At 36.4% G+C, this 27,925-nt stretch overlaps 2 protein-coding genes across 2 annotated transcripts; both read right to left on the reverse strand.

The window, feature by feature from the left end:
* Positions 1 to 12,893: 12,893 nt before the first annotated feature.
* Positions 12,894 to 14,042, reverse strand: LOC122085376 (short-chain dehydrogenase reductase 2a-like). The gene is made up of 2 exons (XM_042653770.1): positions 13,909 to 14,042; positions 12,894 to 13,795 (listed from the first exon to the last, which is right to left on the reverse strand). The coding sequence occupies exons 1-2, from the start codon at positions 13,989 to 13,991 to the stop codon at positions 12,964 to 12,966; spliced, it is 915 nt and encodes a 304-aa protein (XP_042509704.1). The 5' UTR covers positions 13,992 to 14,042; the 3' UTR covers positions 12,894 to 12,963.
* A 2,791-nt stretch (positions 14,043 to 16,833) lies between these two features.
* Positions 16,834 to 17,768, reverse strand: LOC122085377. Its single transcript, XM_042653771.1, has one exon. It carries the CDS (start codon positions 17,609 to 17,611, stop codon positions 16,922 to 16,924), a length of 690 nt encoding a protein of 229 aa, XP_042509705.1. The 5' UTR covers positions 17,612 to 17,768; the 3' UTR covers positions 16,834 to 16,921.
* Between the last annotated feature and the right edge of the window lie 10,157 nt (positions 17,769 to 27,925).

Genomic DNA, 27,925 nt, shown 5'->3' on the forward strand with positions numbered 1-27,925 from the left:
GGGGGGGGGGGGGGGGGGTTTGAGCCGTTGGGGACGGGGGTTGTTATTTGTAAGTTTCAAGTTTAAACTTCGGAACAGAATCTCACACCTCATGCTTCTTAGTGATTGGTGGAGAGTTGTCTAATCTTCATCTTTGGATATGGGTAACCCATACAAGTATGGACCTTCGGTTTGGATTTTTGGATATGGGTTACACTGATGGGATGTGAACATGAGCCAGTGAGCCACCTATCACCTATGCGTATGGACTTGGGCTGCATAAGCAAGTTTAGGCATTTGCGACTCCATTACAACTTACAATTATATTTAGACTACTACAACAATGGCTGAATGGGTCAATAGACCTTCAAAGATTTAGCCTTTTTTTTTTTTTTAACCATATATTATCTAGGATCCGATTAATAAAAGAGGAATGAATACAAGAGAGGACATAACCCCTTACTCCAACCCGAATAATAGAGATACTTGCACTCTCAAAGCACAATTAAAAATCCAAAGGAAAAAATTACATACTAAAATTTGGCCATCTAGTTATGCGGCCCATGAGCTCACACGTGGAATGTGGTGTTACATTACATATTGAAACTCATAGTAAGTCAAAAGGGAAAACCAATTGTCATGTAAAGTAAGAAACTACCAACGGGGTGATAGCCTAGTGGAAGGAAGTCTTTATCCCATTGTCGCCATGGCCCATTATCACCGTTGGTCCTATGGAAAAACTGAATCAAAAAATGTTTTTTCCCGAGGCATGCACAAACCATGGTTCTAAAACTAGGACTGTATCGTTAAGTATCAGCCATATTGGATTGGTATGAACCTTAATCAATCCAATTCTGATACATAGGTAAGATCCAAGGATAAAAACATAATAAAAACTGATTTTTGTTAATAATAATAATAATAAAGTAAATCTATTTGATATAATCCGATCCATATCAATATCGATCTTGTCCAATCTCAAGTTTTAGAACCTTGCGCACAAAAGAATATCTCTAAAATCAGCATATAAATGTAAACAAGCTCAACACCTCCTTACTTGGAAAGTTGATTTTATCTCATTCCTGTAGCAGAGGAGATCTTTGGAGGGCTGTCAAAAGGCACAATGAAGGATAAGCTACTTCCAAATCAGGTTGCTTGAGCAAAAGGACATTCAAGCAAAATGTGATTGTTGGACACCAACTCTTTCCCGCAACGCTTGCAAATAGGATCACTTGGAATCGTCCTTGATCGAAGGCCATCTCCGGATGCTAATGCTTGAGCACAAATCCTTCTAATTGAGGGAGCCTTGCAGTTCCAAATACGCTTCCAAACATAAGTTGAAATCTCTTCCCAATCATGTCGTCGAGAGAAGATGCTTGGGATAGATTGTGATGATCGCGAAGATTTGACATTAGGTGAAGGCAGATTTTATAAAGTAAACTTTGGATCTAGCACCTCCCCAAATATGTTGATCTATATTGGGGAAGAAACTGAGATTTATTTTAAGAATCTTCTTCTTATCATAGGGTGGAAGTGAAGATCAAGGATTTCGCACCTCCAATAGCGATTGGTTTGGTCGATCGCATCCTTTTTTGATAAAATTGGTGAAAGCATCGAGTCGGGAATTGTATTGGTATGCAAGTTGGAAGGTAGGTGAGGTGGGAATCCAATTTGAATCCCAAATATGAATATCAGCCCCTATTTCCACATGCCAAATGAGCTCTCTTTGTAAGACCTTTCTTCCAACAAGTATACTATGTCAGCCCCACGACGGTTGGTGACCTGTCTTAGCGTTAAGAAAGTCCGACCTTGGAAAAATAAATCGTTTTCAAATTTTATTTGGGAGTGTTCTCTATAGGGGGTGTGTAGCCTCCACCAATACCTCCCACATTTTGTATATCTCCTTTGCCCATATATATCATTTTACATGAGGCAAGGAGAGAGACAGACTGTGGCAGAGACTATGCTCTCCATAGAAGACATTATACCACTTTGCTTTAGGGAAAACGAATCCTACCTGCTTATGTGGCTCTATGTCAAGATATAGGTGAAAAAAAAAAGACCATGTTACCCTCCCTTTCTAATGCCTCTATACTGTCTCCCATCGGCCTGCGCTCAAGCACAGTGACAATTCCTTCCCTCTTTATTTTGTCACTTGAAAATTTTTTGAATTGAAATTTTACAAGGGACCTTGGGATCTATCGTATCTACATAATTATTGTCCCATTTAATCTACCATTAGCTTCCTTGACAAATTTTTTAAGGTGGATTGTTCTACATATCTTGCCCTTGTAAATAATTTATAAAAGTATGCAAAGTAATGAACATAAAAACTAGATATGATTTAAAAAAATAAAAATAAAATTAATTTTTTTAAAAATAAAACCATAAATTTAGGACAAAGTTTTTTCTACCTTGTAATGAAATTGTAAAAGAATCATCTACGGTGAGAGAATGAGCGGCAATGAGGATCCAACGACTGAGCTGCATGTCAGGACCCTTCCATCTATTGGATCCTCAATTCCTCATTGCCACTCATCACTCACCGCAAAGAATTTGAACCCAATGAAATTCTATGGTTCACAAATTCCTTTATCTCAAAAACCATTCATGATACCCATGTGTGCATTTAAAGCACCCATGTTCACCATGCATGTAGAGAAACTCAACCTTTAAATCTATATATTCAATTAAAATAAACTTGATGAAGTAAAAAAATATTTTCAACAGCGAAGTAATACAGAACAAAATTGGCATCGTCAATTGGAGTGGAGTAAGTGAATGGAATTGATTGTGTGCATTAATAGCTTAGAATCTAATTAAATTAACCAAGACATATATAAAGAAGGAAAATTAATTTTCATGTGTTTAGTTGTAAAGCAAAAACTTTGTGGACCTCATTGTTTTTTCTCTTATAAGGTAATCTTTTAGCTAAAATTGCAATTTTTCATTTTTCACAAAAGTACAATTGAATTGTTAGTTATTTGATTTTTTTTAGCATTAGGTTTAAGGTATACCTGACCTAGATGACAAACCAAAGTCAAGAACAATCAAGGACATCCCAATCCAGCCCTATAGGGTCAATTAGGGCTGACCTGGGATAGGCTGAGTCCTGCAAGGGCCTGGGTTGAAGTTTTTAGGCCATGAGTCAAGGTTCGGGCCTGCCCAATTAATGAGATTCAAGATTGTGCTAGGGTTTTAAGAAACCGACCCAATTGGGAATTAGTGTTACTATTTACAATAATTTCTTTCCTATTTTTTTTTTTCTTTTTGGTAGAACTCTTTCCTATTTCTAATCATTCTCCAATTAGGAATTAATTTTTGAAATTTCCTAATTCTATTCATTCTTTACTTGTAACTCATCTTTCAATGTGAAATATTGTTTTAAAATCACTCTTTTCTTCCTTGGATCGAACAAGAATCAATCAACCATGGCAAAGATGCAGAGGAAGGGGACGAAGCCAAGCCAGACAAAAGAGTACTCTCACGAGGAAGAAGAAGACGAAGAAGGAATTTTTCTTAAAAGCTTCATCTGTGAAATCTGTATGAATCCAGTGTCTGAAGCAATGAGATTCAGAAACCAGAAGAGGTGTTCTCATTCCTTATGTGTCGATTGCATCTCAGATTATATTAAAGTGATGGTTGAGAAGAAAAAGATTGTACAGATAAGATGCCCTGATCTGTACTGTGATAATCTTTTGGATCTTCTTTCTTGCTCTTCTATACATTCTACGAGTGTGTTCAAGAAGTGGTGGGATTTGGTTTGTGAATTAGAGGTTTTGCAGCCACCGTGGGCTTATCGGAGCAATGAGAGAAGAAGGATAGGAGATGGCGATGGCGATGGCGATGGCGATGGCGATGGCGATGATCTTCTTTTGACACTGCTTGCTGAGAAGAATAAATGGACTAGGTGTCCAGGCTGCAACTGCTTTGTGGAACGGATTGATGGTTGTTCAATCATTCACTGCAGGTTCTCTCTCTCTCTCTCTCTCTCTCTCTCTCTCTCTCTCTCTCTTTTCTGCAAGTAGGATGGAATTCGAATTGGTCTGTCATGGTTTTAGTGGATCCATTATCGGGGATTGCTCACCTCGGGTTTTGATAGTTTTGGTATTGGTACCGGAATTGCCTGATATGGCCAATCCTTATCCGATACCTCAAACCATTGTCAGTGTTGATTCGAATCTGAATCGGATAAAATTAGTTACAGTCGGTCAAAGTCGATATCAGCTAATTCCCGATTGTTGAAAACTTGAAACTTTTGGAAAAGTAGACATCAGAGTGATCTATTATTGATTGCATAGCTTCAAGTATCGGTCTTGTATCGGTCATATCATATTGATATTGGTTCAGATTGATCTTCGATCCTTAACTGATTCAGATCGATTATCCATATCCTTTCAGGGGCTAAAATAGAAAAAATTAGTCATTCTTAAAAAAAAGAAGGGATAAAATCGACCAATATCCACCGATCTAATATCAGTAACAATACGAATATAGATACGGTCTCCTAAATCTATGATTGACTGCCTTTGAGATCACATTCTTTGAAATTTAGACAGTGGTAAGTATTAGATTCTAAGTTTGTAAGTCCATTTTGAAACCAGAATTTTCTTTTTGTTCCCCAGAATATTATCTGGACCCAGGGCTCTTGAAATATTATTAATGAAAAAGGAAAGAATATAAGGGGACATAACATGCCTTACTCCAAACCAAATAACAAAGACACTCACATTTTCAAAGCACAATCAATAACCTAAAGGGAAAAATTACATTCTAAAAATTGGTCACTTAGTTTTATCTTCTCTAATAATACGGCTAAGGTTTCCTAAGAAAAGTTTTATCACCGAGTTGAATAGAATTCGTAACTGAAGCATATACTAAGTTCACTAACCAATCCTCCATTCCCTTCCTCTCATTTTAAGAGAGATATTTGAATTTGAAGATAGTCAAATAGAGTCATAACCTCTTGAAACCAATACTAGCAACTCTATAGCTCACAAAAACAGATTGTTCTCTATTTTATGGTTTCAGAATGCATTAGACCCAGAATCTATTTTTAAGCATGCATATCAAACACAACATTGGATTCACAGCAAGTATACGTGACAATGGAAAGCTTAAAAGAGCATTTATAATATTCAAGCAGGATTAAATGATCATTTTGTCCCTTTTGTTTATGAGCGTAGTGGTCATACTATCTTTCAAGCTTTTTTTTTCCTTAAAAGTTTCATAATATTACAAGAATGGCAATGTGCCATCACACTATTATTGAACCCATCTTAGGGTACTTTCCTAACTTGTTTTTCCTTTATCATTCATTTTTTGTTTTGATGGATGTAGATGTGGGACACATTTCTGCCATGATTGTGGAGAAGAACGTGGATGGCATTGGTGGTGTGGATGCAAATATGAGAAGATGGATGAGGGCGGAAGGGGTTCGATGTATTTTGTTACCCTCCTCTTGATTATTTCTTGTTATGTTATTTTGATTTGGTCTGTGCGCTATGAAGCTCTCTTTGAAACATTACCATGAGTTAACATGCAATGCCATTCCATTATATATTCAATTTTTGAAAAATGCTTTATTATGGGAGGATGATCTCTGCCAGGCTGCATGGCCTTTTATTATTGCGTAGATCAGTGACATGGTGTTGGTTATCTAATTGAGGTGGGGTCTTTTATTTCACAGGGATAGGGCGATCATTTCATCCTTACTATGTCTAAGTGTCAGTGCCATATAGCCTTCTTTTTTCCCATTTGTTATGTACGCTAAAGGGAAGGGAGCGCTTGTAGAGTACTTATAAAAGCACACATGGAGGCATTTAGTAAACCAACGGAAGGTGGGGGGGAGATTGTCATTTTCCCTTTCCTTGTGTATGGACACAGGTGCCACACAACTTGGCAACCTCAAGGTGCCACTTTGAGCATAAATTCACTTCAAAGCAAATTGCCCATTGTGTATCATGCTTGGTTGTGCGGATTCTTTTGATTCAAATTTCATTCCAGCCAAGTCGGCCCATGCCAAATAATATGTCACACGATGATATCAATATCCATGCAATTTTCTTATTGACACCCCTCAAGGTGTCAATTGGTTTAGAGAAAAGGTGTGCCCTGCACCTATACACATCCCATTTCTTTTATTCATTTATTTAAGGAAGAAGAAAAAAAAATGAGAATGTGTGTAGATGTAAGGTATTAGGTACCACCTTAGAGAGAGAGAGAGAGAGAGAGAGAGATTTCTCAATAATATGTAACCATTTTTTTCCTTTTCAGTATAACAAATTTTTCTCCAATGAGGGTAATAGTGTCATTTCACATGTGTACTTGAAAACTATATAAAATAATGACACTTTTTGATAATAATGACATAATAATATATCACTTTCAAATTAATTTTTGAAAACCCTCATCTTGAAGAACTTTTAAGAATAAAATAAGAGACAATTAAATGAAGCTGTTAAAGACTAATATACACCTAAGAGTTGTTGTTAGACACTACTTGTATATATTTAGGAAATAGCAGTAATTCTAACTTCTATGTAGTATTTTCTTGTGTTTGAAAATAAAGAAATGAAAATTTTTGCAGTCATTATCACATGATGGTACAACTAACTCCAAAACATTCCATATTTAATTTCTAAATTTTAATTACTTTGCAATCAAATTAATTTACTTCAAAAAATATATATATATATATATATATATATCACATATGAAAAATATAATGCCTAAAAATATATGATTACACAATCATAATTTCACTGGATACACCACACCATCAGGGTCAATGTTACTATCATTATTTATTTATTTATTTGTTTGGTGAAAGGATCAATGCTCTTTACCACACAAAGTGCATACCACTAGCTGACTCAATTATGTATTTAAGTCTGTTTCATGGTGAGGCAGTACTAATGCCAATTCATCTCAAACCAAAATGATCATGGAATAGTATTTAGTTTAATTTTGGGCCAGTGTTGAAAATTAAAGTTGAACGATCTTGATATAGTAAGGGATTGAATAGAGATTTGAGCTCAAACTGAGATATATATCAGTTACAATTTTATGTATAAAACCCAAACAATAATGCCAATTTAGTACTTTCTTATTCATGAATTTGATACTTCTGTAAAATAGGATATAATGAAGAATTTTGTGGAGAGTGTTAAGCAAGGAGATCGTGATACTAAAGGTAAATAAAAACTAACCAAAATCTTCCTCCTATAAATTCTGAAATTTCAATATTTAATATATTTATGGAAAAAGAACCTTGTCCTAATGGCGTAGAAAACACCAATGCGAGGGACCAATTAGAGTGCATATATACACCAACATCTTCAGGGCCATGGCCACGTGAGGCATTGTGATCTTCTGGCATACCCTGCCTCTAGGCATTTCTTGAATTAGCAAGATAGGTTTTTTGGCCTTATATTTGTATTTAGGGGTGTCCAATCTCTCTCTCTCTCTCTCTCTCTCTCTCCCCCTCTCCTTGGAAATGACCCCAATGCCCCCATTCTAGCACCCCATTGGTTGAGCTGCTATCTCTGGAAAAACTAGTGGTGTGCCCAATACTCCCCCTTATATTCATGTATACAATCAAATTCTTAGAGGGACATATTTATGACAAATTTGTAATTACATCTCTTTTTTTTTTTTTTTGGTGTGCACATTCATTAAGGGAAAAACTCATTTAGAAAGGCAAATCTTGAAAAAGTTATCAAATGAGCCCACTCTAATACTGACTTGATCATTGGAGAGTACTTCCTCATAATCCGAGTTGACTAGAACATGCACAGTTTTAAAATGCCTCATGAGGGAATGAGAACTTTAATCCTTATATGGACCATGATTTTCCTTTCATTCACTGATGTGGGAGTATTCACCCTGCAACGTAGGCTAATGCTATAACTCAATCTTATCCCAACTATATAGAATTAACTATATACATATTTTTGCTCTAATCAGCTCTATTCAAGATCATGCTCTATACAGCTCCCTCATAAAGAACATTATCCCAAACAATATGAACCTAAAATTTAATCCATATATCCCGACAAAATGATCAGCATAACCGAAGATACTGTTTATATCCCTCAGACTGAAAACACCAATTGTCACTAAATTAATACCCCATTAACTGACAATTAATTAAGTCTATTAATCTAAGTATCAGAGCTAATATTTGCACCATATTACAAGTTAGCTCGTCCAATACTTTTAGGACACCCGTACCACATTCTCCAGTCCATTAATCTCAAGATTAAACAAAGACACTAAGATATAATCAAGGCGGATCTATTCTATATATAGAAAGAACACCAAAGTATTACACCTCATCTTCTTGATCTTGTCAATCTAGATCTTCCATTAATTATCATCTTCTTTGTAAGTTAATTACTCTGCTCTGTTATAGATAATGTTGTGGTCCTCCTCTAATCTCTGATGATTATTCCATTGTGAGTTGTCATCCGGTCCCTGGCTCGTCTACCTATTTTCTCTCAGATCGAGATTCTGTTCACCTTCTGTTACTAGCTAGCTAGGAGTATTACTATATCTTTGACTAACAATGAGCCTACGTAGAGACAAGTAAGAACTGGCAATCTTGAGCCTTTCTAAATATGGTTTTGGGGCCTAAGGTTTTTGAAGTGTGGTAAAGACTGTCAAGAACACAATAAATAAACTAGGGATGCTTGATGGGCTTGAGAATGTGTGGGACCAAGATGGGTACGAACAAGGGCTGTGTAGAGATACTTGGTATACTTCATAAATTAAGGAAAAAGGATAGGCATGCTAGCAAGATACCCAAGTATCAGGTATGCTAGCAAGTCTTGACCGTTGGATTAGAATGGTCAAATCTACACCATTGGGTATTTATTGTCTTACCTAATCTACTCAGCCCCGATGTTCTATCGTCACTCTTCTTCTCCCTCACTATCTCCGGCTTCTGCTCTCTCTTCAACTCCCAATTCTTCGATGTCCGATCGTCATTCCATCAACGATGTTCTTATGGCCTATGCTAGGGCAGCTGCTTCTCGCAAAAAGGTTCCCCCTCCTTCGCCCAAGAAACCCAAAACCCTAGAGTAAACCCATCCTATGGTCAAATCCAACGAGCAAGAAACAGAACGGGAGGATTTTACAAAGGTCAAATTCTCCACATACTGTGTCAATAAAATTCTACAATTCTAGAGCTGTTCAAGAAATTTCAAAACTTTAACATGGGATTACAGAGACCAAATGGTCCTAAGATATTTGACCAATTGTCAAGAGGCATTGTTAATAAAATTGTAGGAGCTGTTCAGGGAATTTCTGGACATTCAAATGGAAATAGCAATTGAACCGAAATCCGCTGCATATTGGAAAGATGAAGAACCCGTCCCGTTTCTATTTCTTGCTCTCGCGTTTGATTTCATCAGTCAAGAGAAGGGTCGAATTGCCACCATGGAACTTTCTTCTTACCCAGAGCCTCAATCATCTTTGCTCCAAGATCGTACACTGTCTCCATCTCCGTAGTCTTCAGGGTCAACTTGCCAGTCTTTGAAGTAGCACCAAAAATAGTTGGCCGATCAATTTGTATTTCAACGACCTCTCCTTCGATGACCTTAGTCTCCTCCTTGATTCGGACCCCTATAGCTTTGCGGAAAGCCTGCATTAGGGCTTCGGTCTTGGACATCTTGAGGGAGAAGAGCTCGCTGCCAGCTAACATTGCAAATGGGGTTTCTTAGCTGAGGGACTTAACAAGAGCCCTATGCATCTAAAACGAAAGGGATCTCCAATCCAAAAATAAACAATAAGGGTTTTAATCCTTCTACATCAATCGGGATCTTCTTAGATCTACCATCTCAAAAGGCACGAATGAAAGAACGAATTGAAAATTAACAAATAAAAACGGAAAAATGGTGGAATTGGGGCGGCAGCGGTGTTGCGGGAAGATGGTGAATTGGGATAGAAGAGGGAGATCCCACCGGAGTTCACTTTCTCTGGCTAGATCCGGTAAAAGAAATAGCTTTTTCATGACTTAGAGAGAGAGAAGAGAAAGAAGGAGGGAGAGGAAAGGTGTAGCAACAGTGGATTAAAAGTTTGTATATCTTCTCTCCATCCAACGGTTTAATTCAAGTTGATCAAATTCTACGACTAATATCCCGCTAGCATTCCTAATTCCTAGGTACTACGCTAGCATACCTATTTAGGCTAAATTATTGTGGAACGGATATGAGAATAAATTGGCCCTGTATTTTTGGGCTAATAACCATCGATCTAATCTCATCGAATCTCAGCCGTTGAATATTTTTCTCGAACTGGGCAGTGAAGGTCTCTCTCTCTCTCTCTCTCTCTCTCTCTCTCTCTCTCTCTCTCTCTCTCTCTCTCTCTCTCTCTCTCTCTCACACACACACACACACACACACACACACATCCTTTAAATTTTGAGCAATAAATTCTATGTGCTTCGTAAGTATGTGTGCCCTTGTATACGAATTAAGGAATTACTCCTGGGTGTGAATCAAGTCCTCGTACTAGAATGATTCTCGTACAGTGTTTGATCCACACTTAGACTTTACTGAAAATAAAAACTAATTAAAAGAGGAGAGAAATTAACTGGAGTCCAAGTATAAATCAAATGCCGTATGAGAATCATTCTTGTATGAGTATCTGATCCGGTCTCATTACTCCTTTACGTCATTTATATGACATAAGAGATGCCATTACATACGAGTGACATGAGGATCTCTTGCCCAAAGATTTATTTGCTAAACTTTTTTTAAGTTCTACTTTTTAATTTTCAAACCTCTCATGGCAAAAGCCTACATGTAAGTGCTCAAATGAATTGGCAGGATTCTCATGGCTTTTCCTTGTTAGGTAGTGTTAGCATTCCACTTCTATCATTCACCAAGAAAAGGCTTCCATTCACATGTTCAATCCAATAGCTAGAAAGAGGTTCTTACCCTTAGTTTAGGCCCAATTGAGATCTTTCTTTTGCTAATAAGGACAAGTCGAAATCAAGATCCAAAACAACTTATGATATTATAATGTTCAAAACTTTCTGTTTTTAGGCCAAAGTCGGAATAATTGAAAGTGTTAAAAGATCTACCTTTCAAGTTCCAAATCATAAATGTGATACTTTTAGAGCTTTATAGGCAGCTTCCAAGTAGCTGAAAATGTTGATTTCTCAGCCCTGATAGGAGCATTAGTAGAAATATCGATAGAAGTGGAATTTTCACCTTTCATAAGGTGTGTGACGATCATTTTATCCCCAATTATGTCTTTGGCATAGGGACCACGCTGCCTTTTAAGATTTTTTTTTCTTTTTTGAATATTCCCAAAATCTCATACCAGTAGGCACATAATCACTCATAAACTTGTCTTTGCAATCTCTTGTGTTACAACTGGAAGAATAAAAAAAATTCCCATTCATCTCCACTTAATAAGGAATGCTAATTATACTATAAACTAAACTTAATTTTGTGCAAAATTTAAGAGCCACCGTATCCATGGGTTTATAACACAAAAACCTTAACCTGAAAGAAACCTTCATCGAGAAGCATTATGGCTCTAATTAGCCTTCATCGCAATGCCCCAAGAAGGAAGAAAGAAAGAAAGAAAGAAACAACCATACAATCACACTACACATGGATTTATGTGATTCGACAATGTATCTTTGTCCATAGAGAGAGAAGAGAGTAGTTTTCACTAATTAATGGAAAACGAGTGACAAGTTCTCTTCCTCATGCCTATTTATGTTTACAAATAAGAAATAAATGATACAAATTTCTGTAACTACCCCATGTAAACTTTTCTCGAACATTACTATCATAAAATCCCATACGGATGGGTGTAGCCCAATAAACAAAGATAAACTGAATCCCACAGTTTTTAATGGCACTTCAAAAGCACCCCACAACTCAGTCTATAAAATATGAGATATCAACCCTCCACATCTGACTTAGATTAATTTAATTTTCTTATGTCCTAGATCTAATGATTTGAGAGTTGTAACTCAAATGGTTTTGGAATAAACTTGTCTAAATAGATCGCACCTTCCTCTACTTTTAAAGGACAATGACCTTTTGGATCTAAAAAGCTTTTTGGGGCTTTAAATTTCTCCATCAATATTGAGGGAAAATAAAAAAAATAAAAAACTCACCATATTACAATGCTTTTGGATCAACCCATAAAGTATAGAACCAAAATCAACCAATGAAGTCAACAAACTACGAAAAATATCTCTGATTCGACCAAAAAGTAAATTTCTAGACTGGATAATACTAATTCGTTAAACGATAAGAAGTTTTACACTTAATTTTCTCCTCTTCCCTCATGATCTTCAATATCTTTTGAGTTTATAGTTTAAAAAAAAAAAAATGCAGGTAATAATGCCTTCTCTCTATTGTCCCTATTCATGTTACTACTCGGCTGTACCTGAAGTGTACTGATATGGTTGGTGATCCAAACTCAAGAAAGACTCCAATAAGTTTTGTCTCGAAAAATATCCTTACTTTATGGGCTGCCTTTTGGATATTCTTATATGTTTTCCCACATCAACAACCCATTATTGGTCTCTTATTATAAGGTCAAGACCATGACCTCTTACCCTTTAATAATCACCCAAAGGTCATGAACAGTATAGCTTGATAACAGCCCTGTAATTCTCCTCTCTTGGCCTAAGTAATCTCTTTTGACTAGTCTACCTAACCAATTTTTTGGTAGGTACCCTTCTTTTTCTCTTGGTATGATAACCTTTCATAAAATCAACTTATATCAAAAGGGTAAATTAGGACAATAATACCAAAAGAAGATTTATGTGTATTTTTAACACCCACCCACAACCACCACCCCCTCCCCCCACCCCCCCCCCAAAAAAAAAAAAGTTTGTACAAATAAGTGAAAATTATGGACAAGAAAAAAACAAGTGAAAATAAGGAAAGAAATATTGATGGTGGATATTTTAGTTCTTTCGTTTTTTCCAAGAATGATGATGGAGCATCTTCATAAACCTACACAGTTTCTTGAGGTAGTAACTCCTCCATCCACAACAAGGTTATGTCCACTTATATATTTAGATTCATCACTTGCAAGAAAAAGAGCAGCTTCAGCTATGTCTTTAGGCCTTAAATTTGGTCCCTTGAGATTGGCTAAGCTTCTCACAAACTCCTCCATCTTCTCCACTTCTTCCTCACAAGGAAGAACCCTTATGTCCATGCAATTCTCCTCTTCTTCCACTACCTTATTCCTCCACCCATTAACAAGCATTGAAGTGGCAACCCCAAATGGGGAAATACAGTTAACCCTAATTCCATGCCTACCAAGTTCACAAGCAGTGTTCTTGGTCAGCCCAACAATGGCATGCTTTGATGCTGTATAGGCATGAGGGCCAAGTCCTCCCATGACCCCTGCAACACTAGCAGTGGAGATGATACAACCAGTTCCTCTAGGAACCATTACTCTTGCAGCATGCTTCATCCCTAGTGCAACTCCTTTAACATTCACTCTCATAACACAATCGAATTCCTCAGCATCAAAGTTAAGAATGCTTTTGTTCTTTGATTGATTACCAAGAACACCAGCATTGTTGAAGAAGATATCAATCCGGCCGAATCGAGAAATGGTGGAACTGATCAAGTTCTCTATATCCTCTTCATTGCTCACATCACAATGTACAAATGTTACTGAAGGAGACAAAGAGTTTGCAAGAACAGTTCCTAATGAATCCTCAACATCAGCAATGATAACTTTGGCTCCTTGTCTAGCAAAAAGCCTCACTGTTGCCTCTCCAATCCCTCCGGCGCCGCCGGTGATAATTGCAATTTTACCTTCCAACCTAATCAAATGGGTAGAAAGAAAACAGATCAGTACTCAGTTTAGTATTACATTCATGTAGCAATAAAAATCAATATCAGATGGAATGAAGGTAGAATTGCATGAATTAATTACTTTCTAGGGAAGGAAGAACTGTTATCCCTGCCTAGAACATGGATTCCTTGATGGGTTATTTCAGGCATCACTGGAGCAGGCATAGTTGGGCAGAAACAAAGGAGAGAGAGAGAGAGAGAGAGAGAGATTGAATGTTGAAGATAAGTGTGGATGTGCAGTGAGATCCTGGGAAAGAATTTATAAGGGAGCCATAAAATTTAGTAGTGTCCTCTGTCCCGTCCCCACTCTAAAGCTGAGTCCCTATCAGCTCCTCTCACAATTTTGTGATGACATGTGTCCTTTTGTTTTCATAAAATGTTCCTCGATCTTTGCCTTTCGAGGTGTGCAAGCTCATGCAAGTATTACTTTATCTCAATTTACCAAACTATCCCTCCCGTCCAGTGCTTGGTAGCAAACTAAACCAATCTAAAGGAGTCTAGAACCTCTCACCACTTGATGACCTCCCAACCCCCATAGGATATTATACTACGAGCCAATAATGTATTACATGCTCTGACTTGTGGTCTGAATACCCCTTAAGCGAAAAAGATCTCGTGTGGGGAGGGTAACTCCTCTCCCCATGTGAGGAGCTAATTCGAAACTCCATAAAAAAATCCCAAGAGAATTTTGACATCTCCCTCTTCATTCCCATCTCAAATTCAAACCGATAGAAAATATGGGAGGAGGGTTTTATTGACAAATGCTTTGGACATAAATCAAGGGAAAGGGGGGAAGGAAGAGGTTAGGAGGGTAATTTTGACAAGCAGATATGAGTTCATCCATGATCAACCCACAAGTGGATGATCAAATAGAATGAAACTGATATAATTAATTTATCATTATTTAATTATTTGAAGCAAAGGATCACGTATCTGTTACTTGATCTTCTTTTTCTTCATTCGTGTATACTATATTTCTATCTTTCTTTTCTTTTTCTATTTTAGTAGGTCAATGCAAGCGTGGATCGTTATTATACACAGATTGCTTGGTTCTTAATTTATTCCCATTTGGGTTCATATCCTCAGGAGATCTTTTAATTGTTTATTTTTTTCAATCTGATCATCTACTTAAAAGTTCTTCCATTTTAAAACTAAAAAAGTCTCTCCTTCATTAATTTTGATGTGTCGTGAGAAATCAAGACTCAGTTTGAGAGTTCCATCTCATCCTCTTCATTAATTGCGAGATTAGTTTGAGAAGAAGAAGAGAAAGAAATATGGGAAAAAGAAATTAATGCCTTGGGTGTGGTGGTAGCTGAAGTCTGAAATTCAAGACACGCAAGTCAGAGCGACGACTAAAATATGGAAGTGATTCTCTATCCTGGAGTACAGTCTCCATCAGCGTTCATGTGTCTTTTGTTTAGTCTTTCACAAGAAGGGGAGAGAGATAAACATATGGGTGAATTGATGCAAGTTTTTCCTTTTATATGCTTCAGTCTCAGTTAATACCCAAAAATTTCTTTGGGAGAGAATGATAATCTTACATCGGTTTCGCTTGGACCCTTCAACATGATCTTAGAGTCCATAATTTCTTGGTTTTTGCCTTGCATTCTCTTTTACGTGGACGACAATCATAGCAGAGAAAACTTTAATTCTAGATAGAGGGAAAATATAGATTATAGAATACGTCAATAAGAAGTTGGAAATTAAATATATAGATGAAGACAGTTATGTCGCTAGATGGTGATAGCTAGAAGTTTTGAACTTTGAATACATAAGTCACAAGGGGGATTGAAATATTTCTCTTAATACCCAAAAAAAATCTCTCAAAGTGTTGAGAGTTACATAACTATAATTCCTTATCGGTTTTAGGTTGAACCCTCCAATATAATCTCGAAACCCATGATTCCTTGGTATTTTAACCTTACAATATCACTATGAAGGGGCACTGAAAATAATCTCACATATGTTTGTTCATGTCTTTAATACCTTCATATATTTAGAAGCTCTTCACCTAATACATTAAAGTTTTGAATTGGACCTTCAAACACTAGAATTTGATAACACTCACAGTTTCAGTCTCTGTATCTTGCTAGCATGCCTGTCCTGTTCCCTAAAATTATATATAGGTTTCAGACTCACTATAAGCCTAGACTTGGCCAGCCCATACCATACCAGTCCATAGCTTAGTGGACTGGGCTGAAGCTAATACACAAGTATGTATACTCACTCTATTAATCAAATCGTAATCTTCTAAATTTCTACTTATGGATTCATATCACTTGATCAACCACAACTTTGCAGATTAGTTGAGACACTAGTTTGGTACCTCAACCCCCCACCCACCCCCAGCCTCTAAAGCCCTTTTCTCCACCTTCTCCTGGTTTGGGCCCTTGCTAGACTCAGAATTTTGCTGGGTTGAACCCACCATCAGAACTCCACTGCACTTGGACTCGATTGGGCTGGGCCCTCATTCTCTCTCATGTACTATTTCTATGGAACCGAAATGTCAATATATTCTCAACCAATCCCACGCCACAATCACAAAATATCAATTTCAATATCAACTTAGGTTGTGTTTGCTATGTATTCTCTTAATAGATTCTGGGTCTAAACCGCAATCTCAAACATTTTTCTTTGTTTTTTTTATAATATTTTTCTGTTCCTTCACTTCATATAATGTATTCTAAAACGAGAATCTATTCCAATGATGGATTTAGTTATCAGTATCAGTCTGGATCTGAATCTTTACCCTTACTTTTCCCAAAAAATACATTTTTTTACGATTTTACTCTTAGGGTAAAATCGATAATGATACAAATCTGAATCGATCAAGCATCAATATTGGAGATGATACGACTGATTCAATACCAATGCTTAGAACCATGATTCAAATAATGCATACCACAAAAGCTGTGTGGTGGGAATAAAAAGCATCAAAATAACTACATGGTTATAAACATTAAGTTGCGAGACAAGTCTTCAAGCACATTTACTTGAAGCTACATTCCTTTCCAGTAGCCAAAAAGGAAAACAAAAAGAAACCCTAAAGAAAAACCCTAGTTACATTTACTTCAGGAGTTGAGTACTTCAGGTTGTCAACAGTCACTGACGTCTCTGTGATTCTCCACTTCCGGCACTGTCAACCATTCATCAGGGACTAAGATCTGATTATCCAAAGAAGGATCAATTTGATTTGAGTGATGAGTCTTGAATAAGCTGGTGAATAGCTGCCTAAAATACTCCATCTCAATCTCTTCATCAGATGGTAAGGATACTGATTCTTCATTGTTATTAATAATCTCATCATCCAAGGCCTTTAGAAACCCTAGCCACCATGTGTAAGATGAATCTTGGTTATCTTCTCCCAAACACTGGAATTCTGGAACTTCCATTATGGGTGGTGGTGATGTAGGAGGGTGTTTGGAAGCAGGTGCAGTACTAGTGGACCAAGTGGGTTCTAGGAGTGGAAGAGGCAATGGTTCCAGTACTTCCACCATGGAAGAGGACAGTTGATGACTAGTCCATGAACATGTTACACTTCCAAGACCGAAGTTGCACCAACCTGGTGCTATGGTGGGAACCCAACAATCTCCCCAAGGATTTGGTGGTGGTGGTGGTGGTGGAGGTGGTGATGGTGGTGAGGATGATGAGGCTCTGTGAAGGAGCAAAGCATGGGCAATCTCTCTCCTGGCCTCAGCCTCGCTAAGACGACCTTGGGATGCTCTTCTAGTCTGAGACTTCCTTATGGGCTTTCTTGAAGTGTTCTTGCTTGCCCTCTTCTCCATGGCTTCTAGTGTAGTTTAGGAGAGCAGGTTTAAGTGTGAGAATATAAAAGAGAACTGGTATAGACAGGTTGGAGAGGAAGGGAATGACTGACATGGTTGTGGTGACTCACAGTCATTAACTGTACATCACCATAACAGCCTTCACAGCTTGGATCAGATTTTCCACTTCCCCAACCTAACTATTAATTGTGTAAGACTCCCGCGGAAATAACAACAACAAAAAAAAAAGTGCAAGACTCCGAGATAATCAAGTTCAGGTAGAAGCTAGAAGTAGCGTCGTACTAAGGGATAGAGTCCCAACTCAGCTTATTAATTTGTTTGGTAAACCTAACCTAACACAGCTTATTCAGTCCACTAATAGTGTTTCACAAGGATTTAGTTGCCGGTACCGGTATGGGTAATGGGTATGGATACAATATGGATTGTATCGGTAAGGATTAATGTGTATCGGTTACTTATACCCTTGGTTTTTTTAAAATATAATTTTTTACTGTTTTACACCTGAAATGATAAGGGCAACTGATTAAGATTGATCAAGTCGAGTAGGAGTAAAGTTTTCTTTCCAAAAATTCCTATAAGTTAAGTCTCAAGAGTTCTTTTCTGAGTTGGACTCTCTCTTGACCCATGACCCATAATTGGTTTATTAATTTGCTTGAAAGTCTAGGGTAATTTTATTTTAAGACTTTTATGTAAACTTAATTGATGCTGATTAATTCATTTGACTCAAAAAATTATAAAGTCAAACTTAATTAATACTGATCAATCCATTAAGCCTTCTCCCAACTCCTAACAGGATCCAAGATAAAAATAATAATAATAATAAACACTTGGAGATGGAGATTCGTGTCCAATCGCTGGTATTGACAATTGACACAGGAGAGGATTTTCTTATGCGGATAGACATAACATGAAATCTCTGGGATCAGGGCATTATTGTCAGGTTGCAAGAGAGATTCTGTGTCAGTAGCCGCCATTACAGCAAATTTGCAGCAGACCCAGAAAACCTTCGATGAACGCACAGTCACACAGAGACATTTATTTGATATATTTATGGAAAAGAAGAAGATAAGCTCCAACTCGAGTTCCAACAGTGTTTGATCTTTCTTGATTTTTCCAATTTTTCTTCTTTTTTTTTTATCTTTTCTCTGTTTCCAACCATCTTCGCTCCCGGAACATCTGCGAAAAAATGTGCGGACTTGTACAGCGTTGCTCGAGTTTTGATGATCTCTCATCAAGTAAATGGAGGACAGAAGGAATTACCCATTACATTATTAGCAATTAATCAAAAGTATTGTTACAGTATTAATAAGAGTATCTTGATCATGGGATCATAGGTTAATTCTTTACAATCTGATCTGGGTTTTAAGCTTTTAGTTATAGGAATCCAATCTGCCGATTTTATCCGGTACTCATTTATATTTACACATTTATATTGTATCGGAGCACTAAATCTATGGATGTGATGCCACCATCACAATCAATGAACCATGCTCTTTTTCTTTTTGAGGGAAAAGAATTATTCCCATCGCCATATGCGAAAACCAATAAGGGAGTATACATGGATATCCACATGGGTGGGTTTCTCACAATTCACAAAGGTGGAGCATCGATCATTTTATCACCCTCCGTATTTGGATACAGGGGATTCCTGGACCTAAAACCCTGATCACAGTTATTGTAAAAACAAAGAACAGAAGTGCAAAGCATTGGAGCAAACGAGAAGTCAAGGAATATTGAATTGATGATGATAGGAAAAACGCATACATAACACTAACTGCTACGTGCAATTAAGTTGAGTATTATCCATAGTTTTTTTTTAAGTACCAGTGCGTATCGTGCTGTTTTGGTCGATATGTATCGGTATCGATAGGCATTGACACGATACATACCAATACGCTACTGGGAATTTTTGGACCCTCTTTGTATATCATTGTATCGGTAGTATTGTATCGTGTCGTATCATATCGGTACCGATACATATGATACTCAATGATACGAACTTTTGAAAACCTAAAAATTCCTATGAGTATCGGTATTGTATCGGTACTGTATCGTATGTATCACACTATATCTTACAATACCGTACCGATACATATCGATACGGTACGATACGGCTACTCAAGTATGGAATGTGCCTTTTTGTTTGAAACAAACACTTCAAACTCTCTTACCATTTACCAACAGTTTTTTATATTTCTCTTCTTTCTTCCCCTTTGATTCACACATCTTTTTGGAGACTCAAATGGTAGATTGAATGAAATATTGTGGAAGTGAATGGTTCAAACAAGGAGAAAAGCATAGTCCAAGAAGAACCTTGAACTTGAAAGTTGAAAGTCTTGAATAGTAAGTTCTTGAATCTTTACTCACTTTTTTAAACTTTAACCTTAGATTTTCAAGTTTTTTACAAATCTAAGGTTCGTCATACTTAGAATCACATTTTGTGCATCATTATTACATGAAATCATTGGATTTATAAGGATTCGCACCCTTTTTTCAAAAGAAAATGATGATTTCAATTTTTTTTCAAATTTCTTAGATCTACTATATTCAATGATTAAAAATATTTAGATTTTTTATATGTTATGTAAAAACAAGTGTTCTACAACTTTCATAGAAAATTTTGATTTTTCCCAAAAAATGTATTTTCTTAATTTTTTTACTCTGAAATTAATTTAAAAAATACAAAAAAAAAATTTTAGAAAATTTAGTCCATTCAACTCTTAAAAATAATGTCATAACTTATAATTACTAAATACATGATTTCAAATGAAACCCACATTTTTTCCCCAAAAAAGTGAGGGTTTCAAATTTCTTTATTTCTTAGATCTACTCAAATATATTGGTCCACACTATGTTGATTTTTTATATGTTCTTTAAAAACAATTAATCTACAAATTCTATAAAAAAAATTTAATTTTTCTAAATATTTGTATTTTTTAATTTTTTTAATTTCAAAAATTAATTAAAAATTAAGAAAAATACTAAAAATATATAATTTTTTTAGAAAATTCAGTTCATTTTATTTTTTTTTTAAATTATAATTTACTTGGCTAATGACCATGATGTGAAATTAGTTGTACAATTTTTTCCAAAAAAAGTGTGCATTTCAAGTTTATGTAAATTTGAAAAAATACAAAAAAAAAAAATCTTTTTTTTTTTTTTTTTGAATGCATCTCATTTTAGTTTCTGAAAAAATGCTATTACTTACTAAATACTAAATCAATAAATATACATATTAAGATTCATTATGTATCTTTGTAGGAAGATAACACCTAAAGAACGGTCTAGGGATATTAGATGGGCTACAATCGAGAACGTACAAGGCAATAGGTTGTATACAAAATGTAATTACTGTGATACTATCCACCTAGGAGGTAGAATTACCAGACATAAACAACATTTAACCAGAGGATAGATGAAATAAGTAAAGCAATAAGGAAGCACTTAAGAGGAAGTAGAGATAAAACAAAAAAAGTTGTTGAAGAAGATGATAGATCGGTTGAGAATCTAAGGGATCATGAGGATTATGAAAGATTTGATATGGAGGCAGAGGATGAAGATCAACAGTTTGTACGAGCGATGCATATTTCAAGGGAGGAAGCAAAAGAAAAACAATGGATAGCAGAACAGCTGGGAACAAGTCAATCTGTAGGACCTAGGTGTGGTAGCCCGATGATTTATGAACAAGGTTCTAGCTCTAGAAGTCATCCAAGTGTAGATATTGGAGGCATTATGAAGGGCATGTTTGACAAATTTACCTCCAGTGGTAAAGGTAAGGGGAAAAGGAGCCTATAAATTAGAGATATGAGAGATGCACCATTTAAACATCATGATGAAAGGCAACAAAGGATTGAAGAGGATTTCCAACAAAAAACATTGAGTAAGAAAATTGAAAAAGCAATCTCTAGGTGGTTCCACAGTTTTATGATTCCACCTCACAAAGCTAAAGATCCACACTTCAAGGCTATGGTTAAGGAGATTCAAACATATGAGAAAAATGTTAAGCCACCCACACCCCATAAAATTGTAAGGTCATACTTATATGCTATTATGAAAGAGGTGGATGAATACATTGAAGAGTTTAAATATAAGTGACCTGAATATGGAGTGACCATCATGTGTGATGGGTGGAGTGGACCAACGAGGATGTCCATCATCAATTTTCTGATATATTGTGATGGAAAAATAATATTTCATGAGTCTTTCATCGCGTCCTCAGATATCAAGGACTCAATGTATTTATTTAAATTAATGGATGAAGTTGTTCAGGAAGTTGGGCTAGATAATGTTGTTCAGGTTGTGACTGATAATGCCATCAATTTCAAAAAGGCTAGTACTTTACTCATGGTGAAGAATCCCACCTTATACTACCTTGTGTAGCCCATTGTATTGATTTGATGTTCAAGGACATTGATGAAATGAACAAAGTACAGACATTGGTTTCTGATGCCAAGATGATCACCAATTTTTTCTACAATCACAACTGGGTGTTAGCATTGATAAGAAAGTACACAAAATGTGACTTGGTGAGGCCTGCAGCAACAAGGTTTACAACAAATTATATTGCACTTGATAGTATTAAAAAACGGAAGAAAGGGTTAGTTAAGTCATTCATCCCTAATGAGTGGTTCAGTAGTAGATTTACAACCACTGAAATTGAAAAAACTATTCAAGACCTAATCACCTCAATAAAGTTTTGAAAAAAGATATATTGATTTATTAAGATTATGCAACCGCTATTTGTGATACTTAAAGTAGTTGATTGTGATAAGGCACAAACGATGAGAAATATAGTGCATTGTATGGAAGTTGTCAAACAAAAGATAGAAGAGGAGAACCCAAAGTCATTTAAGGTATTTTTGAAAATTATAAATCGTCGATGGGAAAATAATTTGGTTCAAGATCTTCATTGGGTAGGTATTTTCTCAATTATATTTATAAATGACTTTATTAGTAATTTAATATACTTAATCGTTAACAATAAGTAATATGTAACAATGTCAATGTGCAGCCTATTATTTGAATCCGGATTTGCACTACAAGAATAATTTAAGATTTATGTAAGATTTGATAGAATCTTTGAAGGATGTTATCAACAAGTTAGCTCCTAATATTGATTCGGCCAAATATGCAATTGAAGAGGTTAATAGTCTACCAAACTTACATATTGAATCATTGATTAATATTTAATACATTGAGTGGCATATTAATATGTTAATACATAATATGTGAAGTACTTCTGAGAGGCCACTAAAAGGTTTGCTGATCATTTAGCTATCCATGCTAGAGGAACACAACGCCCTAGTAATTTAGGCTTAATCAGCTATCCTTGTATTTCAAATTCCTAATATTACAATTATCTTTGTACAGCTGATTGGTGGATGAACTATGGATGGAGTGCTCCAAACTTGAGGCTAATCGCAATGAAAATATTATTATGCACGGCATCCTCAAGTGGCTACAAATGTAATTGGAGTACGTTCGAATTGATACACACCAAACCTCGGAATCATCTGAGTTATGAGAAGCTGGAGAAGCTAGTGTATGTGCACTACAACATGAAATTGAAGATGAAATATTTAGAATTGGAGACATCAGGGGATGATAATGATGTCAACCCAATTGACATCACCCACATATTCGACGAGGAAGATCTAGTTAGGAGATAGATCGAGGAGACTGAAAATGTTTTAGTATTAGACAAATTATCTGAAGATCGACGAGAAACCACACCTGATCCCATTATAGAGGACCTCATTAGAGATATAAATGAAGATTTTAAAAATATTGTTGATGATGAAACCCAAGCACCATCAGCTGTGGAAGATGATGATGATAGCTCAAATGATGACGATATTAGGAGGGCGAGATCAGGTGCTACATATAGTGTAATTCGACCAGATAGTGATGATGATGATCAAGACAAGGAAGGTGTTGATGATGTTGATGATGATGATGATGGTAATGATGATGATGATGATGATGATGATGATGATGAATGATGACGATGGTGGTGGTGGTGGTGATGGTGGTGGCAGTGGTGGTGATGGTGGTAGTGGTGGTGGTGGTGGTGGTGGTGATGGTGGTAGTGGTAGTGGTAATGGTGGTGGTGGTGGCCAAATTTATGTACCAGTACATTTCACAGAGGAGGCTGCATTTATACATGCAACCCAAGATAGTCATCATGGTGCTCGCATACAATCAAAGTCTTATAGTCGGAGGGGTAGGCGATCCTACAATCCTAGTGCTACTGATGCATTGATGAATAGCATGGAGTCAATGAGCATTAGTTCAGATCCTGCTGGTTCTTCATCTGGCATGGACACCATGTATCTTCAGATGCATCTATTTTGAACATTTTCAACTCAATATATTTGTCTATCAATATGATACCCTCTACTTAAGTATTTATGCATTCTACATGTTATATATAGCATATAAAAGTGTATAAAAATGTGTTCAAAATACTTAAGTATTTTGAACATTTTAACTGTTTTTTTTTTATGCAAAAGTGTATAAAAATGTGTTTCCTATCCATTTATGTGCGTATCTTTAGCGTATCTTCGATACGATACGATACCCTTCGATACGTATCTTAATTTTGACCGATCGATATGGAGACCGATACCAATACTTTAATCCTTGGTATTATCTAGGGGTGCAAATTTAGCCTTGAAATTCTCGGCCTCATCCTAAACCTTGCAAGGCTTGGGCTGAGTTTTCCTGCCCAAAGGGTAGGTCAGGGTTGAGAGGGAGGCCAAAAATTGTAGAGGGTGGTCTAGAAGTTGGTTAGCTAGAGATTGTAGAGTTCGATCCTACTCACCAATCTCTTCTCTCCCATGATAACTACCCAAAAGGATCCCTACCGCTAACAGCACCAGACCCACAAGGATAGAGGTTTCTTTTCTGTCACTGATAGTGTTGTTGTACCTCCATTCCCCCTCTTTGTTGAAGGTCTGAAATATCGTTCTCTAATCTAATTAGAGCGTCAGATCCAATAAATGAAGAGATTCTCTTGGGGTTGGAAGGGAATCCAAAAAACTATTCCCCTCCTAAAGAACTTGTTGTATCTAAATGTCGGTGGGCAATGATTCCTGATCAATTAATGTATGGACTGATCTATGGATACCACACTTACTAGGATGGGGGGGGGGTTTCTAAGCGTATAAATTCGTAATAACTTGAGGACCTAGTTTCGTCGCACATATGGTGAAGAGAATCACTTCATCCATGTGATCTAACTCTATGATTAAATTGAAGAAGTATATTTTCGACTTCATACAATAGGAGAATAGAGTAATTGAAGACATTCACCCTTCACAATGTCCAATCACATGATCAAATCACTAATGATAAAAATATTGAAAATTTAATCCTAATTTGTGAGAGAAGAAAGAGGTCGTCACAGTTGGAACACATCCTTATTAAACCGTTTTCCCCAAGATATGGCGAAGGATTTCAAAGTCAGCCCAGCCACCAATGAAATATGTATATATGTATGTATGTATAACAAATACATGACCTACATGTATTATATGGTCATACAAAAGTTACTGTTACAGATACTATACACTAAAAGAAATAATCAATTTTTTTTTGTTTTGGGATTTAAGTGTGGGAGGATGGTGTTAATTTAAATGGGGGCTTCTTGCTAAACTCTTGTATGTGTTTCACTAAAATTTAAAACCTGCCTGAGCCCGACCTAACCTAAGAAAACCCAAACATGGCTCTGAGTCTGAGCTTAAATAAGTTTGACTGGGTTGGGCTAAAGCTCAAGAAACCCAAACCCAAGGATAGATTGGGCTTAAGCTGGGCGTTGCTTACTACATAGTTACCATTCTGGCCCATCCATATATACTCACATAGGATCACAAACCCCAGCATTTGATTTTCAATATATTACTTATAGCCTACTAAAAGTCAATTTTATGATATTTTCATCTCCCCCCCCCCCCCCTCCAAAAAAAAAGTCTATATTATGATCCAGACCTACAGTCCTCAAGTTGTCATTTGTGGCAGAAATTCCGAAACCAACAACCATTTATTTGTGTCTTGTGACTTTAAACATTTCTATCAATGGCCATTGGGCTGTCTTTATCCATCTGTCCCGAATAAGTTTGAAATGTTCTTGGCACTATTTCAAGAGTCCCATCCCACCACCAATGAATTAAGAAATTTTCTCTTCATTATAGGGGAAGAAAAACCCGATCCTTATGTCATTATGTGTTAACTAGTTCCTTATAGAAAAACAATTTTTGGCATACACAAAAACAAGGGTGGAAGGAAATGCACCCCGTTTTGTGACAGGTGTATTGACGATGTGGTCACTCAATCATATGGGCCAATATTTTCCCCCTTTTTTCTTTATTAGACTTATTTTAAAAAATAAATTCAATTATTTTTTACCAAGGGTTTACGCACTATTTATACATATAAACGCATCTTCCTAATAAAACCAAGGGGGTAGTGCAGTTGGTGAGCAACGAACTTGGTACAAACCGTAAACTCGGACATCTTAAATTCGACTCCCACTAAACACACCTTGGGCCACTCACACGGGGATGTTTAGTCCTCTTCACTGCTTTCGGTAAAAGTTGAATGAATCTCATTCAACCCCGGTATGACCCGATCCATGAGGTTGTGGGATCAGTATGAGCCCGCCGGACTAATTAGGCCAAAGACTTGAATATCCGTTGTTAGCAAAAAAAAAAATTCATCTTCCTGAAAGAGTGGAGCAGGGGTATAGATTTTAAAGCATAATATTGATAAGCTTAGAGATCTTTAAATAAAAATTCCACTATTAGATGATGACATGAATAGTGTCCTCTGAATTTGAGCGCTCAACAAGTTTTGTTTGTTTTGAAGTGGAGAAGCCAAAAAAAAAAAAAAAAATCAATCTATAATAACAAAGAAGAGAGGAACCTTTCAAGGACTCTATTCAGTTGGATAGGATTGGGGGAGAAAGGGGGGGGGGGGGGGGAGAAATATATTCCATGTCGACTACTTCTACTGGGACAGTGGATAGATGTAGGAGGGTATCCCTTTTCTGATCAACATTAGGGATGTTACCCTCAAATATCAACATCACAAAACCTTATAAGTAAGGATAAATTCCAATGTTGGAGGGAATATGATAATGCCCTTATAAAGATGATACAACCTCTCATATCAATATAATTAGTCCCATATGCCCAAATGGGTATATTCATAACCATAGTTTTTACTCTTTTTTAATTAGTAGCCTAAGTGAGAGGACCCTTATTGTCTCTTTACAGCATCTAATCAGTTTTAGAGAGAGAGTGGTCCAATTGGAGAAGAATATGAGGAAAGAAAAGTGGAATGTTGCTTGAATCAATACTTTTGCATCAGTTAAGGATTTCAGTGAAAGGACATTCGCAAGAATAAGATCTTATCACAAGAATATGCTTTTCTCCCTATTTGTCTTGTTTTCTTAGGTTTGAAAAAGGAGAATTTATACTCCTTAATTTAATGTAATGGGTGCGTAAAAATTTTCTCATTAATATTGAAATCAATAGATAATCAAATCTTCTATTCATAACTTCAATCTCAATAATATTTTTTATCAGGCTCATTCGGTTAGGTTTCAGTCTGAATATCGATTGGTTCGGTGCAATTTGATTTTCAACCGGTCCTATCATATCATGGTCCAATGATTAGTTCGGTCTGGGTTTTGATCAGTTTGGGCTAGGTTTTGACACTCCTAGAAATACATGATATTTTTGTTTTTTGCACACAAAACATGACACCAAGAGTATAAATCTACAAAAACAACTCTGCACGTGACAACAAGCATATAATAGAAATTGAGCATCCAACCTCTTAGCTCTGATACTATGTTACAATTATTTTGAGAAAGAAACACACACAACAATGTAATGAATGTATAACATCTGAATGTTCTCTTGCTATTGTATAGTTACATGCATCTTGTATGAGTATTTTTGTTTTTGCTCAAAGAAGACGAAGGAGAAAGAAAGGCAAACAGTTTTCACCTTTATTCACACCCTGGTCCACAACCGCTAGGGCTGATTCGGATTTCTGATTGTGACACACAAAAGGAGAAAAGGGGCAGGAAATATAATTGCCATGGGAACACCTGCAATTGCTGTCTGTTCAGAAGCTTCTAGGAGTGCCTCAATAATTCACCACTGTCACATGGACGAAGATCTTCACCATCTTTGGCAAAACAAGACCCCTGTTTTATCATTGCAATTTTTTTTTTTTTTTGGGAGAAGGGAAAGAAAAAGATTGTTGATATACGATGTCTTGTATTCGATCGTAATTTAATCCAGG

The sequence above is a fragment of the Macadamia integrifolia genome, chromosome 8 (genome assembly GCF_013358625.1).
Source record: "Macadamia integrifolia cultivar HAES 741 chromosome 8, SCU_Mint_v3, whole genome shotgun sequence".
NCBI lineage: Eukaryota > Viridiplantae > Streptophyta > Magnoliopsida > Proteales > Proteaceae > Macadamia > Macadamia integrifolia.

Excerpts from the sequence above, each read along its gene's own strand:
- LOC122085376 (XM_042653770.1), bottom strand. The coding sequence starts at position 13,991 with ATGCCTGCTCCAGTGATGCCTGAAATAACCCATCAAGGAATCCATGTT. Across the intron at positions 13,796-13,908 it reads AGTTCTTCCTTCCCTAGAAA|GTTGGAAGGTAAAATTGCAA; the intron begins GTAATTAATTCA and ends CCATTTGATTAG.
- LOC122085377 (XM_042653771.1), bottom strand. The coding sequence starts at position 17,611 with ATGGAGAAGAGGGCAAGCAAGAACACTTCAAGAAAGCCCATAAGGAAG.